The sequence below is a fragment of the Miscanthus floridulus genome, chromosome 19 (genome assembly GCF_019320115.1).
Source record: "Miscanthus floridulus cultivar M001 chromosome 19, ASM1932011v1, whole genome shotgun sequence".
Lineage (NCBI taxonomy): Eukaryota > Viridiplantae > Streptophyta > Magnoliopsida > Poales > Poaceae > Miscanthus > Miscanthus floridulus.
Window position 1 is genome coordinate 97615419 of NC_089598.1, and position 15656 is coordinate 97631074.

The 15656-nt window shown below is 48.3% G+C and overlaps 1 protein-coding gene across 1 annotated transcript; it reads right to left on the bottom strand.

Annotated features, from left to right (window-relative positions):
• Positions 1 to 645: 645 nt before the first annotated feature.
• LOC136529753 (GDSL esterase/lipase At2g42990-like) lies at positions 646 to 7695 on the bottom strand. Its single transcript, XM_066522828.1, has 3 exons — positions 7240 to 7695; positions 1079 to 1568; positions 646 to 909 (listed from the first exon to the last, which is right to left on the bottom strand). The coding sequence occupies exons 1-3, from the start codon at positions 7624 to 7626 to the stop codon at positions 716 to 718; spliced, it is 1071 nt and encodes a 356-aa protein (XP_066378925.1). The 5' UTR covers positions 7627 to 7695; the 3' UTR covers positions 646 to 715.
• Between the last annotated feature and the right edge of the window lie 7961 nt (positions 7696 to 15656).

Sequence of the window (15656 nt, forward strand, 5' to 3'; positions counted from 1 at the left end):
TCTCGATATCTCGGTAAAAATACTGGAGTCGTCGATGGGAGTTTGCATCTCTACCTCATCTTTAGCTTCCACATTTATATTATGTACCTTGGTTGTATGCTTACTTTCCTAGCTTAGATTAATAGGCTAGTTGATAGAATTAGAACCTAGAGTGCATAATTATTTTGCAGTAGAGATAACAATACACCTAGCAAAACATTAGTTGCACATTTAGATATATTACTTTTTTGCGTAGCTTTTGACTAGATGGAATTAGAGGCCATAGTTAGAAGTAGATTTTTAAGTTGCATAATTCACCCTCTTTATATGCGTCACGGTCCCTTACAAGTACAACAACAACTATAAGTAGAATCATGTTACTCCCTGGGAGTAGTATTCTAGCTAAAGTTATTTTTTTTTTGTAACAGGTACCTTTTTTGTGATTACGCGTCTCACCGTTGATGAAAACATCGTTTATCACTAAAAGCACCAACGTCGTTAAAACTTAGGATATTCACTCCCACGAAAGTCGAACTTCGGATTTAAGGTGCTAATAAGGCTCTTGTAGGCAGTAGGTTGTAGGCCCTTTCGCTAATAACCGGTACCTCAAGCTATAGGTATTTAGCTTTCTTTCATTTTGGTTTCTAAGACTTCTGTATGCTTTCAACAAGAAACAGATATATTCTCTTGTGTAACCAAAAAAAAAATCTCAAGAGGTACAAATGACGTCACAGACTCACAGGAACACTCGTAATGCAGTGTTGAGAATATGGTCCGCTAATATCCTGTACGTCTGCTCCGACGGGTGAACTGAATCGAAGAACACGTACTTATCCGCGTCTTGACACGTAAACGGTTCGTCCAAGCCACACATCACAGATGTCTCGATGAGTCCCGTGCCGCAGCAGCCTTGCTCAACGTTCTCGAATCCTGCATGCCATCGCAAAGAAATCCCCACAGTGTGAATATTTCCCACAATGTGCTCGAGTCATTCATCATTTCGCACAATGTTCTTGACTCAGTGCTACTCTAGAGCTGACTCAATGCCAGAACCAGTATATGTTGTGAATAACTGAAGATAGATTTTGGGGTCACTCACCATAGTCCGACGGATTGGCGACGATGTCAGACACGACGCTGTACGTCTCCGCGAAAACCACCCGCGCGCCGGCGAGCTCACCGTCGAGCCTCCTCACGACCTCCTGCAGCCCGGCGTTGAACATCTCCGCCAGCCGGTTGTACTCCTCGTTGCACTCGCCGGGCTCGTCGCGGTTGAGCATCCTGGCCGCGGGGATGCACCCGAACGGCGCGAGGCCGGTGAACTCCATCTTGCGCGCGCCGAGGCCGTAGGCGTCGCGGACGGCCGCCTCGGCGAGGCCGGCGAGGTAGGCGACGTACTCCGCCGGGGTGTACTGGGCTCGCCGGAGAGGCACGGTGAAGTAGTTCACGATGAAGTCGTTGGTGCCGATGCTGAAGACGTACACGGCCTCGGCGATGATGTCGTTCGCCGCGGATTCCCCCTTTGCGAGCTGCAGTCTCGCCTTGTACTCCCTGAAGTACTCCAGCTGCTGGCTCAGGGGGATGACTGACTGGAATAGATTCCAACAGGTTTCAAAGAACAAGGTTGTTGAATACTGTACTTAAAAGATTATTTTAGGGTTATCAAAATTTTTTTTGTTATGGCCAAATTTTAGGTACCAGATTGGTGACCAAGGTTTTTGCCAACATTGGTCACCAAATAAAAGGTGGCTATCAAGCAAATATTTGGCATTCCACTAAATGAAGGACAATTGTTTTAAAGAACGGAAATGCTATGCGTCGTGCGTCCAATGAATCACACAAACGCCGGACGGCTTTTTTTATCCCCGTTGTTTACTCCCGCCCGCATGTATATTAAAAAAACTTATCACTTCGCTTCCTCCTCCCCATACTTACCCCTTTTGCGCTCCTCATCCCCTACCGCAGGCACCAACGTCCGGCGTCCTCCCCCACCCTGGCATCCTCACCAGGAGTCCCTAATGCCCACAGATCCGGCGGGCCTCTCCCCCACCCTGGCAAGATCCATAGGGCACGAGCGAGATCCACTCGCCTCCAACGTGATCCATGGAGGTGGCGCGACGGTGTTGTAGGGGAGTGGGCGGCTCTCTCCCACCCTGGCGCGGCACCCTCCCCACCCCGGCAGCCATGGCGCTCCCCGCCCCCATCCCCCACCATCGTCGCCGAACCAAGCCTGATGCCGGTGGCGCTGGTGGTGGTGGTGCTCACGCGCGCCACTGGTGCTGCTGCTAGGTGGTGCTCGTGCGCAGGCTCTTGCCGCCAGCTCCCATCTCGTCGGCCGAAATCGACTGGCCTAGGCCTCTATCCCACCATGTTGCAAATGTATGTTTCAATTGTTTCAAACGTTTCAGAGGTATGTTGCAATTGTTTCATATGGATGTTGCAAAAGTAGATCGTGGGATGTTGCACATGTTGCATATGTTGCAAGTGTTTTAGAGGCATGTTGTAAGCGTGTGTTCAAACTGTTTCCAGATGTATGTTGCAAGCGTTTTGATCTGGATGTTGCATATGTTTTCACACATATGTTGCAACAGTATGTTCCAAAATGTTTCATCTATTTCAGTCTTCTGCTGCAGCAAGTGTTTTCACATTGTAAGTGTTCTATTTAGATGTTGCATATATTTTCACACATATGTTGCAAGTGTATATTCTAGATGTTTCATCTGTTTCAGACATATTTTGCATTCAAGTGTTTCATGTTGCACGTGTTTCATGTTGTTTGGAGAATCAAGGGGCGCCGGGGGATGGGGCGCGGCGAGTCAGTGGCCGGCGGACGTGGCGTGCGGCATGCTGGGGGTGGCGGTCTGGGGCACGACGGGGCGGGGGTGCGCCTACGGGGCGGGGCGAATGGATGGGGTGGGGATGAGAGTGGGGTGCGTGGATGGGGACGGGTCAGGCTTGTCAGTCGTATGGGCGGGCGTATGATGGAATTCATCCTCATCGGACGTCTGTGCGCTAGTATTTCCCTTTAAAGAAAGTAGCAAACATAACTTTTGGCATTCTTAGAGCTATTTCATGAAACTATGTAAATTTGACAATTGAAAAATAAGAAATAGGCTCTCCGAATCAATTTAGCCACTCAAAAGTGTTCGTTACGGCAGATCATCGAAAACCAGTCCCCTGTATTTTGAGCATGGCACGTCATCAGTTGTATAGCAGTGAAAGGTTCTTCCGTCAGAGGATGCACGGTTAGCAGACGCGACGATGGCGCGAACCACAACGGGGCTGCAACCATAGGCATAGGCATCGAGCGTGGCGTGGCAGTGGCCCCCGCTACGTGGCTGCTGGCTCAGTGGGATGACTGACTGGAATAAATTCGAACAGGTTTTGAACAAGTAAAGTTGCCGAATACTACTACTTGGGAGATTATTTTAGGGTTACCAGTTACCACAGAAAAAACAAAATTTTGTTGTGGCCAAAATTTGGTTACGAAATTGTGTGGCACGGCCATGGGCTGGTGGAACGCGAGACAGCGGTGGGCGTGCGGGCCGGTGGTGTGCGATCGCCAACGGGAACACGGGCGCGAGGCTGGAGGCGTGCGGCACAGCGGCAGCATTGGTGCGGGAGCGGGACCGGTGGCGTGCGAGGGCCGAGGGGCTGTATTTTTTTATTTTTCAGCCCTTTCTTTGAAAAATATTCACAAATAGACCATTGGTGGTTTGATTTTCGTTTATGGACCCTGACCTCGGCGCCATGGCTTTTGGCGCCGAGGAAACACGTCTCGGCGCCATGGTCGATGGCGCCGAGGTCTTGGCGAGGCGTCGGACGTGGCGGTGACCTAGCACCGATGTGGACAAGGCCTCGGCGCCATAGATCTTGGCGTCGAACTCGGCGCCGTAGATTTTGGTGCCGAGTTCGGCACTGTAGATCTTGGCGTTTGAAATGAAACAAGTATAATCGTTCCGAAGAACATGCAACAATACCATTGCGGTTCAACTGGTTAGGACGCACGCGACTTAGCTCAAAGGCATGAATTCGAACCACAGCGCTGAATTTTTTTTTGCTATATTTTTATAAACAATATAACAAGAAAAATATTTTGAGCTAAGTCGCGCGCGTGCTCCCCATACCGTTTGGTCCGAGTCTGACGCTCACGCTCCGATGGCGGCATATGTCATGGTGCTCATGCCGCACGGGAAGGCTACGAAAATCGCCGCTTTCTAGCGTGCCGGTGGCATCATATTCGTAGAGGAAGAGTGGACGTTTATATGGCGTATATGGCCTGGGCGCTGGCATGATGATGGCGATGCAAGTTCTCTCGAGTATTAGACCGAGGAACCAAGCACCTGGACCTGGTGGTGGTGGAGAAACCGTGTTTTCCGACGGTGGAGGACGGACCATTTCCCGTGGCACAGGCACACAACGTGTTCGGGGCGAGTGAGGTCCCAAGACAAGAACGGTGCTGAGAAAATCAGCGATGGATCGGAGCACAGGTGGGTGGTAAAAAAGTTAAGTTGCAAACTCCCCCTTGTTTAGGGAACCAATGGACCACGGTGTTGGCTCCACGCTAGTCCACTGTCTAAACAAATGGAATGTTCTCTCCAGGCAGCAGTGGAACGACACATTAGCCTCAGCTCCTTTTTTGCACATAGCGTATATGGAGGGGGAGACTGAGCACTTGAGCTACTACCAGCAGTATTCTTGTATCATTTTTTAAAAAGAAAGAAAGAAAGAAAAGATGTCCTCGGCACTCGCACGCAGTCGCATTACAATCACGTGCCGCGCGACGGCGCGAACCAGGTGCCGGCGCTCCCTTCCTTCACCCCCCAAAGTCCACCACGCTGCGGGGCCTCGCGTCGTCGAGAACGATCGGTCGAGGAGCGCCCGGCACTTGGCGCTTGGATGGACCCCTCACCCCTGCGCCGTGCCGACGACGCGGGCGGGCTTGGCGCGTCTCCTCCTGGCCCGGAGTGACCTGACGGCGGCTGACACCTCTCCTTGACGCGGACGTCCCAACCGGAGAGGCCTAGTATTCTTTCTCCTCCTTCCTGCTCCTGCCTCCCTACTCCCTAGCGGGCACGGCCATGGTAGTTCGGTTCGGTCAGTCGACGTTCCTCGAAATAAATTTTCGAGTTGTATTGCTTATAAAAATATGACAAAAAAAAATTAGCGTTGGGTTTCGAAACAAGGCCATTGAGCTAAGTCGCGCGTGTCCTAACTAGCTGAACCGTAATGACGTTGTTGCATGTTTCTCGGAACAATTATACTTGTTTCATTTCAAACGCCAAGATCTATAGGGTAACAGCTCGGCGCCAAGATCTACGACGCCGATACCTTGTCCACGTCGGCACTAGGTCACCGCCACGTCCGACGCCTCGCCAAGACCTCGGCGCCATTGGCCATGGCGCCAAGACGTGTTTCTTCGGCGCCAAAAGCCATGACGCCGATATCAGGGTCTATAAACGAAAATCAAACCACCAGGAGTCTATTTGTGAATATTTTTCAAAAAAAAAAGAGCTGAAAAATAAAAAATTCGGCCGAGGGGGGGGGGGGGGGGGGCGAGCTCGCTGGCTGGCTGCATCCATTTAGGCCCTTTTGGTTTGGTTTAGTCCTTAACTAAACTTTAATCATAGAGTGTTTGGTTTGGTGACTAAAGGATTAAAGCTGATGACAAAAGACCACAATACCCTTATTAAATAGTCCTAATCTTTGCTCCCTGCTGAAGTAATGAGGGGCAGCCCCTGTCCAAAGTGGGGTTTTAGTCCCTTCTAGTCATTCTCTTGGGACTAGATGATTAAAGGCCTTCTAGTCAGTTTTTAGCAAGGTTTTAAATCTCCGGCTATAGCCTTCGCTATCTCCGGCTATAGCTGTTTGAAAAGGATTTAGCTAAGTTTTCCATGTACAAGTTAGTCCTTAGCTACCGCTATAGCTTGCTATAGCCGGTTATTGCCTGTTTCCGAACATAGAAAGCTAAATAGCTTAGCCGACTATTTATAACCTTGTTTTTTAGTCAGGTGATTTGGCTCTGAAGTGACTGAAGGGATAAACTGGGGTGACTAAAGTTTAGTCACCCCAAACCAAACACCCCTTAGTCAGAGGTAGAAGTTAGGGAAGGAAGGAGGAAGAAAATGAAAGCTAGTAGGATCACACGTCAATGGCATGGGGAGGCAAGGGAGTGGAGGGGCACTTTGGGTAATACAAGAATACAATGACCTGCGCTTTAGTTCAGTGTTGTCCCGATCGTATAAAGTGATATATATCAGGCAGAACAAAAATTATAATAACACGATTCAAAAAAGGTGAACTATAGTGCTTCATCTCCAATCCACGAAAGTCATAATGGCACCAATAATGTAATTAATTGGCGTCTAACTCCCGGCATCCCGCTGCTCCATGGTGTTGGCACGACACCGAGAGGTCGAAATGCCAAGGCAGCAACAGGAAAATGCAAGGAAAAAAATATCCTTGGCCTCCTGCGTGTGTGGGTTTGCAGTGCGGCAGCTACGAAGAGCATCAAGGAGCATCAAGTGGGAAAAGGACGCTTGCGGGAGAGGAGAGGCGCGTGCGGGAAACTCCTGCGTCTGGTCGTGTGGATGGCGAGTGACGATGACTCGAGGATTCTGCCGAGCGAGAATATCAAGATAGCGAGATGGGGGAAAACGAGAAAGAGAGCCTATAGGGCAAGTGTTTTCTGGCCTAGAACCGCTAAACCGGACTTGGTGAAAGGCGGTCACGAGGCTGTAAGAGTTGCTCCTAGACACTTGGATAATCAACCAAACACACCCTATGTATTCGTTCTTCAAAAACCTAATAACATGGACCTTATGTGTTCATATGTAGCTTTGGTTACACTTTGGCTTGGTTATCATCCAGGCATCTTATTTCTTAGCCTAAGTTTAAACTTTGGCTTGGCTCCAACCCAACCATCTTCTACTTTACCAACATCTTTGTCATGGCTAATTTTGGCTCGTTTTATCGGATCAACGTGAACCATACACAGCCAAGGTGCCCTAATATAGGGCAGAGTCAAAATTAAAAGTGACAGAAAACCATCACTCTTGAGAGAGCAAAAGGTGTTGCTGGCCTTGTTATCACCCGTTGACGAGTCAGTTAGGTGAACCGTTGTGTCTGTAGTTCTATACGTTGGCTCAGTCAGTCATATGTAAACTTTGCAAGAGCACGAGAAGCAGCAGCATGGGCCACCAGTCAAAATAAAGGTAGTCATGGCACATCAGAAGGTATATACAGAAGTTTTTTCCTTACTGCGATTTCCGCTGTCAAATCATCCAGCCCGGTGCCTCCGGAGGCAAAGCTGACGCCGGTGGCGAGCTGGTCGATGGTGTAGCCTGGGTCCAGGTAGGCCGGCACCGACGACGGCAAGCCGAACGCCTCCGAGAGGAAGTCGGTGACGAGGCGGCCGTTGGAGAACCTGCCCGTGGCGACGCCCTGGTCGAAGTCGCGCCCGTACGGCGGGAAGTTGCCCCTGGCGACGGTGGGGATGAAGTTGTTGTTGCCCGCGTCCACCGTCGAGTCCCCGAACACGATCAGCGCCGGCACCTTGCCGGCGGCGGCGGTCCTGAGAGAGAAATGGAGGACGACGAGAAGCAGCAGCCAGCAGCACGGGCGGCTGCGGCTTTGAGACGACGGCATGTTATTTGCTTGGTGGGGTGGTTGCTAGCTCTATACTAGCGACTTAGCGAGGCGCGCGCGCACACTGAAACTCAAATTGGGTGCTGTTGGGTGTTGGCTCACTTGGCTGTATATATCCATCTCAGGAAGCGTTTGTTCATTAATTTTTGCTGGTGGTGCAGTCTTGTTGGCTTCTTAAACGTACACGTATGATTTGACCGGGAATAGCAAGATAACGCCCCCGACAGTGAGAGCTGAGCAGAGCTATTCTAGCCCTCTTCTAGTCTTCTTTCATCTAATTTTGAGGCGCTTAACTATACTTTGTTGTGGGTGTATTCATTTTTTCCTGCCTTGACCTTGACCCCTAAGCATGAATTGGTAGCTAGTTTAGCCAGAGCGCCGCTCCTAGTCACCTAGGCTCCATCCTCGTGCACGGGTTTACGCAATCTGTACTATCTGCCGAGGTCTTGTCTTTGTCAATTGAGTTGGATACTAAGTGCAGCCAAACAAATCTAAGACGAGAAGAAATGTTTTATCAGGAGTAGCATATGAGGTCTTTACTAATCTTGTAACTATTTTTGTCTCAAAAAAAATCTTGTAATTATTTAACTTTTGTTATTTTCGGTGAAGTAATAACTCTACTACATAAACATTCACCTACACAACCCAACATGCATGCATGGGACGAAGAGAGAGAGAGAGCATGTTCTAGTGTTGCACCCTTTGAACCTGCAGCAGTGATGCTCCCATCACTACCGATTCTTGGGTAACCAGTAGTGATGTACCGGAAGTCCCATCAGTCCTCTATTTAGTACTAATGTCAATGATAATTAATAAGATATCGGTTGATGAATTCTAAAGTTGCTCGATTCTGAACTGGCTAGGAACTATCTCCTAGTCATGATTCATGACTACTCTATTTGATTACATATAATTCTGTTTGTTTTAGACGACAACACTATCTAGCTCCAAACATACCTTTTGGCTATGATTTTCTATTAACATAAATGGAAATGAAATATATATTTTTATTAACTACTTGTACTGAATAAATGAAGAAATTGTAGCACTTTTAATGAATATATGATTATATAAGGAATTGTGCAACCCGTTCGGCTGGTACGGTTTTGACTGGTTTTGGATGATTTTGAATGGTTGAATAGTATTCTGTGAGAGAGAATAAGCTGAAACAAGCGGAAACGAGCTGGGACCCTACCACCCGAACGGGTTGTGTGGTCTAGCTAGACGCTGTTGAATTTTATGAGAGGTCCAGGTCCTGTTGCTAAATTGTTAAACACCGGAGTTATCACGCGTTATCTTGATATTTATATATATTTATATATCATGTGTACCACAGAACACGTCCACACCTGTGCGGTCACATTGGAATTTGGAAATATAGATTGTTGGGCCGGACAATTACTTCATCCAACGACTACAAAGATCGAACGCAGCATCTATGCATCATCTGTGGTGGCCGATGGAACTGAATGCTTTATGGTGTGTGTGCATGGGACAACCAGACACCTACATGCAGGTAGGAGGTAGCCCTTTTCAATCATGGGACCACGCAAGGCTGAACCGCCAGAATGAAGACCATGTTCCCTTTTGAGAAATTGTAAAGAGCGAGCGAGCTATATAGATGGAATGGAAATGCGATGTCTTCTTCCAAAAAAATTAAAGATCGAAATGCACTATTGAATATTTTCTCGCAGCAAAGCCTTGAAGATAGAAGGTTGATAGTTGATTGTTGGCCAAAAAAATATTTTTCTACTATCCACTACTACAAAAATGAATCCAAGCCGTGGTCGAAATGGGCTCCTGCACCCAGGCAGTTGGGAGAGCAAGCCTCTGGTGACATCTGCATGAATAGGTAGGTCATGCTTTTGGGAGTGCACATCCTCACATGATTGCTGCTTGCTCCTGTTTCCTGGTTATCGCCTACTTCCTGTGGCAGCGCGTTCCAGAATAAGACGAGAATAACTACTTCCTAGTGTTCTAGTACAAAGTGTGCAGGGAACATCTACATGACTTCCTCGTTGCAATGCATCTGGCTTGATCATGTCTGCTGATCCAAGCCACAGGGTCGCGGGCGCCTTTATTATCATGGGTCCCGCTTCACAGTATACTTAGGTCCGGTTTGATAATACGGCAAAACTTTAACCCACACTTTTAGTATTTTTTTTCCATGGGATCCAAACAGGGGTTAAAAGTGAGTATAAAAATTGGACTAAAATCTTTTGCTACCAAAGAGGTAATAAACTGGGCTAAACTCTCTCGGGGCGGACGCTAGACGCCCCATACCCCTTGCCGCTCGCATGCATGGCTGTGCATGGATAATCAAATAAGGTCAAATCAGTCATTGTAGATTAGAGGAAAGTTTAGCCCATGGATCTAAATAGCCCAGCAGGCTAAACTTTAGTCCTTGGACTAGTGATCCAAACACCGCCTTAGATTTTATACTGGGTTCATATGATCAGTATGCTAATTAGAGTATTTAGCACGGTTGTCATATGCAACTTAATTAATTAATTGAATGACTGTCGATGTTTTACCACCGATAGCCTGCCACGGGGGTACCCAGGGCAGTATGTTCGGGCTTCGGCGTATGCCGAACTCGATGGTTTACGCAAGAGACAGCCGATTTATCCTGGTTCAGGCCCTCGATCGTAGATCGAGTAATAACCTTACGTCCAGTCGGCCTTAGCCTTTGCGTTGGATTGATTATGATCTGCTCTGTTCTCCCTTTTGACAGGAGCATTGTCCTCCTTTATATAGTCAGGAGGCCAGAGTTCTAGTCGGTTTACAATGAGATTTCCTAGTAGGATTACTTGATAGTTCTACTACTAAGATTTACATGGGAAGAATCCTAGTTGAACTAGATCTTCTCTCTCCCTTGCGGGGTATCCTGTGGGTCCCGTATCGACAAGCCCCCGAGCACTTCATGGTTGAGCTCTGAAAGTCTCGCTCTACCCCTTCAAGTCTTGTTGAGTAGGAATAATATGTCATCCGAGTGCTTTCTGGAGTAAAACCTTGTAGCGCTTCTTAGGATCTTTGAGTGGTGAGTGCTTTTCTGAAGAAAAAATACATCCATTTGGTTGTAGCCCCCGAGCCTCTTGCTATTTGGAACAAGGAGCTGGAGGATCTTGTCTTGAAGTTGTTCCGATTGTTCGTTGAAGTTTTATCAAAAAGAACTCGAATATGGCTCGTTCCGGGTTCTTTTTGTCGTAATGTCTTGAAATGGTCTGTGTTGAGGAAGTCTTTTGGTGACGTGCGCTTTTTCGAAGAAAAAGTGCACTCACTGAGTGTAGCCCCCGAGCCTCTTGCTATTTGGAACAAAAGTTGGAGGGTCTTGATCCTTTACGTTGTTTGAAAATTTGTGTTCTGAAGTAGTCCCCAAGACTTGGATTAAACCATCGTCCGAGTAGTCTCGCGGCATCCTTCCGAAGCGGCCTTTTAGTCTTGGATTAAACCATCATCCGAGTAGTTTTGTGGCATGCAGCCTCTGAGCTTATGTCCGGGTTCCTTTTTGGTGAAATTGCACTCACTGAGTGTACGAGCCTCGTGCTTTTGGGTTTATCCCGTAGCTCCACGCTTTCTCCGAGTTCTTCTCTTTAGAAAAGAAGTCGGATGAAGAGTCTTGATGTATCGTCGTCGTTGTAGTCTTGAGTTTCTTGTATTCTTGGTCCTTTGTATTTGGTTCCGAGCCTCCGGAATTAGTTGAAATGAAAACCGGGTTCCCTAGCTTAGTGTTGATTAGGCTATGGTGCTGGTCGAGCCTCCGAGCGTATATCCGTGTTGTTTTGTTCAGGAAGAAATCGGATGCGAGGTCCTGGCGTATTCTTTGATGGTCTGCTGTTGCCAGATGTAGTTGTATGGTGGTGGTTGAGTGTAAATGCCTTTTGTTCACGGGTTGTACTGTGCTGGTATATTCTTCCGAATATGCCCGTCTTCGAGTACTGCTTCCTCTCGCCTGAGTCATTTATTATTGAGTCCTGTCTTTTCACTGTGTCCTTTGTTAGGCTTATTTCGTTGGTACTCCTAGTCCATGTGCGCTGATCCTTTGGTCTATAAATACTGTCCCGGAGTGCTTGTTTTCATTCATTAGATATTCTGTTGAAACCTTGGTGGTCATGAACATGGTAGTTTGTAAAGTAGAGCAGCCCCCGAGCATGTTTTGTAGTTCCTGTATGTCTTGTCGTAGCTGGAGGAAGTCTTGTGATAGGGATTAGAGGTAGGCTAATCCCGCGACAGCATTGTACCAGGATGTACGTGGTGGTAGTTGGAGGAAGTCTTGTGATGTAGGCTTCGTTCCTTCATCCGGCAGTTCTGGGTTGATCCTCGTCGCGTGTCTTGAGACCGTCCGGTGCAGATCAACACCATATCCAGCATCACATCGGTCTTGGGTAGACAGATGCCTGCCGGCCTTCTATGCTCCATGTTGCCCTGCCGTGCTGTCGATTTCCGCCTTGGATGCACTACGTCCGTCCTTTGAAGAAAACAGTGTAACTAATGGTGGTTTGTCCTTCCGAGTAGCAATTTGGGACACGTAGTTGTTCCAGAGCCTAGTCGTGTCCGTGTTCCTCTTTGCTACTTTGCTTTTCGTGGTGCCGAGTTCGTTGGGTCTTGTAAGATTTGTAATCTTCTATTTTTTAAGTCGCTTATAATGTAACGAATCTTGTCTTCTGAGTTGTCTTTGACTTTTTTGTTGTGATCCCTGTCGTTCGTGAGACTACCGAGTTCTTTCTTACATAACTGGGTTCTTTTGTTCCTCGTGAGGTAGCCCTTTCTTTCTTCTTTCTTTCTTCTTGGTTTGACGGGTTGTTCTTGTATCAATCTGATAACCCTACCGTGGCGTTGGACGGATAAGTCTGAAATCTGCCCGTTGGTTTGTACCGTTGTGAGGATTCGTGCCCGCCGTCGTTTTAGCTACGTCGGTAAATGGACCGTTGCGTTCCCACATTGTGTTTTAACGGGCTTTGTGGGCCGTTTGTATCACTGAAAAATCTATTTAAAGACCTTTTATCTTCCTTTCCCTTGTCGCCCAGCTCTTGCCTTTAAACCCTAGCTCTCAGAAATCCACCGCCGTCATTGTCGCCATCACCCGAGCACCATCATTCTAGCTTCATCTTCCTTAGTGCCTTTTTTGCTTCCACCAGTTCATGGGAAAGAAGAAAACCGCAAGCAAGTCTCAGGCGACCTTCGTGGACGAGGAGTCATCCCTGTCTTTGATTGAAAACCAGGAGTTCATGGCCATGAGGGCAGCTCAGAAGGTTTGGTCGGCTCCAACAACAAGCGAAGACCAGCTGCGCGAGCTCGTTAGCGATGGCTTGATCCAAAGCAAAGTCATCGCTGAATGGAGAGTTCTGGGCGAGCATCGGGTTCCGGCTCCGGGTCCTGGTGAGATTGTCCTTTTTGTTTCCTTTGTCCGCGCTGGACTTTGTCTTCCTGCTTCCGCCTTCCTTCATCAGTTTCTTGGTTATTTTGGGGTTAGTCTGAACCATCTAACCCCCAATGCCGTTCTCCATCTTTCTATTTTTGTTTACCTTTGTGAAGCCTTCCTTGGGATCCCTCCTTCTCTATCTCTTTTTCGCTTTTTCTTTCGTCTGAAACCTCAACCCCGCCGTGAAGAAACCAGCGCCCTCGGTGGTTGTGGGATTCAGTTTCGCCAGGGTCTCAAAATTAAGTTTTTTGATTATGACCTGGTTGATTCTGTCAAAGATTGGCGTGCCGAATGGTTCTACGCTGCCAATTTGATCCCTTCTCTTGTCGTTCACTCCGGATCTGGTCCTGTGGTGAATGACCGATGGGACAAGAAGCTTGAGTCACCTGCTGAGATTCAAGCGATCCAGCCACTCCTTGATAGGATTAGCATGCTGAAACAACAGGGTTTGATCGGCTTTGGTATTGTTTCAAGCTTCCTTCGTCGCCGGGTTTAGCCTTTGAGAGAGCGGGAGCATCTCGGCTTTGAGTATTCTGGGGCCGAGGATCCTTCACGCATGATCCCAGCTCTTGAGCTGACCGGTGAGGAGGTACTCGAGCGCCTCCAGAAGATGCTGAAAGGAGTGAGCGTCATTCCTCCTGCCGTCTCTGAGTTTTCGGCCATCAACCCGCCCCTAGCTGTGAGTTGTCTATCTTTTTGTTTGAGTTCTTTATGTACTCTTGCTGAATCCATTCTTGCTTAGCTTTTCCTTGTCTCGGTGTTTTATCTTTTTTCGCAGGAGCTTGGGCGGAACTTTGTCGATCCGATCCCCCTTGATGTTCTCCCTGCCGTGGCGGAGACTAGGGATCGTCTAGCTGATACTTCTGCAATTAGTAAGTCTCAAACCTTTATAGCCCTTCCTGGGGTTTCTTTCAGATTTGTTGATGTATATGAAGAATATGTTCCTCGTCTAGTCCCTCGCGGTCCTCGCAGTGTCCCGAAGAGGGGGCGAATGGACGGGTCTTCATCTGGCTTGCCTGTCTCCAAGAAGCCTCGCAAACCAAGTACTCCCTCAGGTACTCCAGTTGTTGCTAGCATGCTCTTAGGTGAGCACATTTAATACTCTTTGTTCTTTTATTTTCATGTTTCTCTCTTGAACCGAGTACTTTTCATCTCCTTTTCAGCAGGTGCTCTGGTTTTGTTGGCTGAGGAAGAAGAGGATGATGAAGTCCCCCTCATCATGCGGCGGTGAGTTGTTTTTCATATTCTTGTTGCATTGAATTTCTCCTCTTTATTTTGAATTTTAGTCTTGAACTTTTTGAAGTAATCGGAGGTCGGGTGTGAGTTCTTCCGAGGCTCCCGCGCCGACTTCTTCTGAAGCTCCGGTGTCGAGTTCTTTGGTTGCCTCTGTCCCGAGCTATACCGCTCCTCCGGTGCAGAGTTCTTCCACGGCTCCAGCCCTGGCTTCTTCCGCGGCTCCGTTGTCGGCTGTCCCGCTCCCGTCGTCGGGTGGCGGGGACGTCTTCACCGTCGTGGTTCCCCCTGCGAGGCTTTCTCTTGGCTTTGCGAAGAAAAAAGTAGTCGGGTGAGTAGATTCTAGCTTTATCTTTTTGGCTTTTATCTTCCTTCCTCTGGTTTTTATTGGTGCTTCCTTTTATCACTTTTCAGTGTTTCGTCTTCTCTAATTTCTTCATCGACTTCTTCTCTGCCTCCCGCCGTGCCAACGAGTTCCGAGCCTCGAGATTCACAACATTCTGTTGATGAAGTCGCTGCGGGGGCTTCAGAGCTACCTGGTGGAGTTGCGGACTTGGTCGCTCCGGAGGTAACTGTGGCCGTCGTGCCGGGTCCTTCTGAGGGTTTGGCTCCGGCTTCCCTAGAGGTTGCTTTGGTCGTTCCTTCTTCGCCCCAGCCGGCCTCTCCTTCCCCTTCTCTTGCTTCCGGCGGCCCCTCCTTTTCCAGTGACGTGGTGCAACAGTTTGATGCCACTCATCGGTTATCGGAGCTGACCGCAGCCTGGGGGAGCTTGTCGACCCTCGCGACTTCTTTTGGTGAAAAGCTCCAGGTAGGTTTTACTGCCACTCCTCGTTTGCATGCTTGTTTTTCTTCTATCCTTACGCCTTGTTTCTCTTTGCCTCTTTTTGCTCAGTCTTTCTCTCGTGATCATTCTGGCTTCTTTTTCTCATCTGAAAATGAGAGGAAGTTGTCTTCGGAGGTGGACGCTCTGAAAGCCAATCTTGACCTCCTCCGGGCTGAGTTGGAGACAGAGCGTCAAATGCACCAAAAGGAGGAGAAAGCCCTTCGCGCCCGGGTAGTGGAGACGGAGAAACAGAGAGATGCTGCGGTGGAGTCTGCGAAGAATGAATGCAAAGGTGCCACGGGTTCTGCCTGTTTCTTCTTGTATTTTGACTTCTTTTTCCGCTGACTTGTTCTTGGGTGTCCTGTCTAGCTCTCCGAGTTGAGAAGCAGAAGCTCTCGGAGAGTATTGATGAAATGAAGGCCCTTATCCGTTCTAGTCATAATAGAGCTGAGGAGGTAATTACTCATGCTGAGGAAGAACTCGCCCTTGCTAAGCTGATTAGGCGCGGAGCTGACAGAGATCTTGTGCAGGCCCAAAAAACTATTGAAGGCT

What these genes read in the sequence shown, in the direction of transcription:
- LOC136529753 (XM_066522828.1), bottom strand. Translation starts at nt 7,626, where the DNA reads ATGCCGTCGTCTCAAAGCCGCAGCCGCCCGTGCTGCTGGCTGCTGCTT. An exon ending in ATTTGACAGCGGAAATCGCA is followed by an intron (nt 1,569 to 7,239) that starts GTAAGGAAAAAA and finishes AATCTATTCCAG; the next exon opens with TCAGTCATCCCCCTGAGCCA. An exon ending in CGCCAATCCGTCGGACTATG is followed by an intron (nt 910 to 1,078) that starts GTGAGTGACCCC and finishes GATGGCATGCAG; the next exon opens with GATTCGAGAACGTTGAGCAA.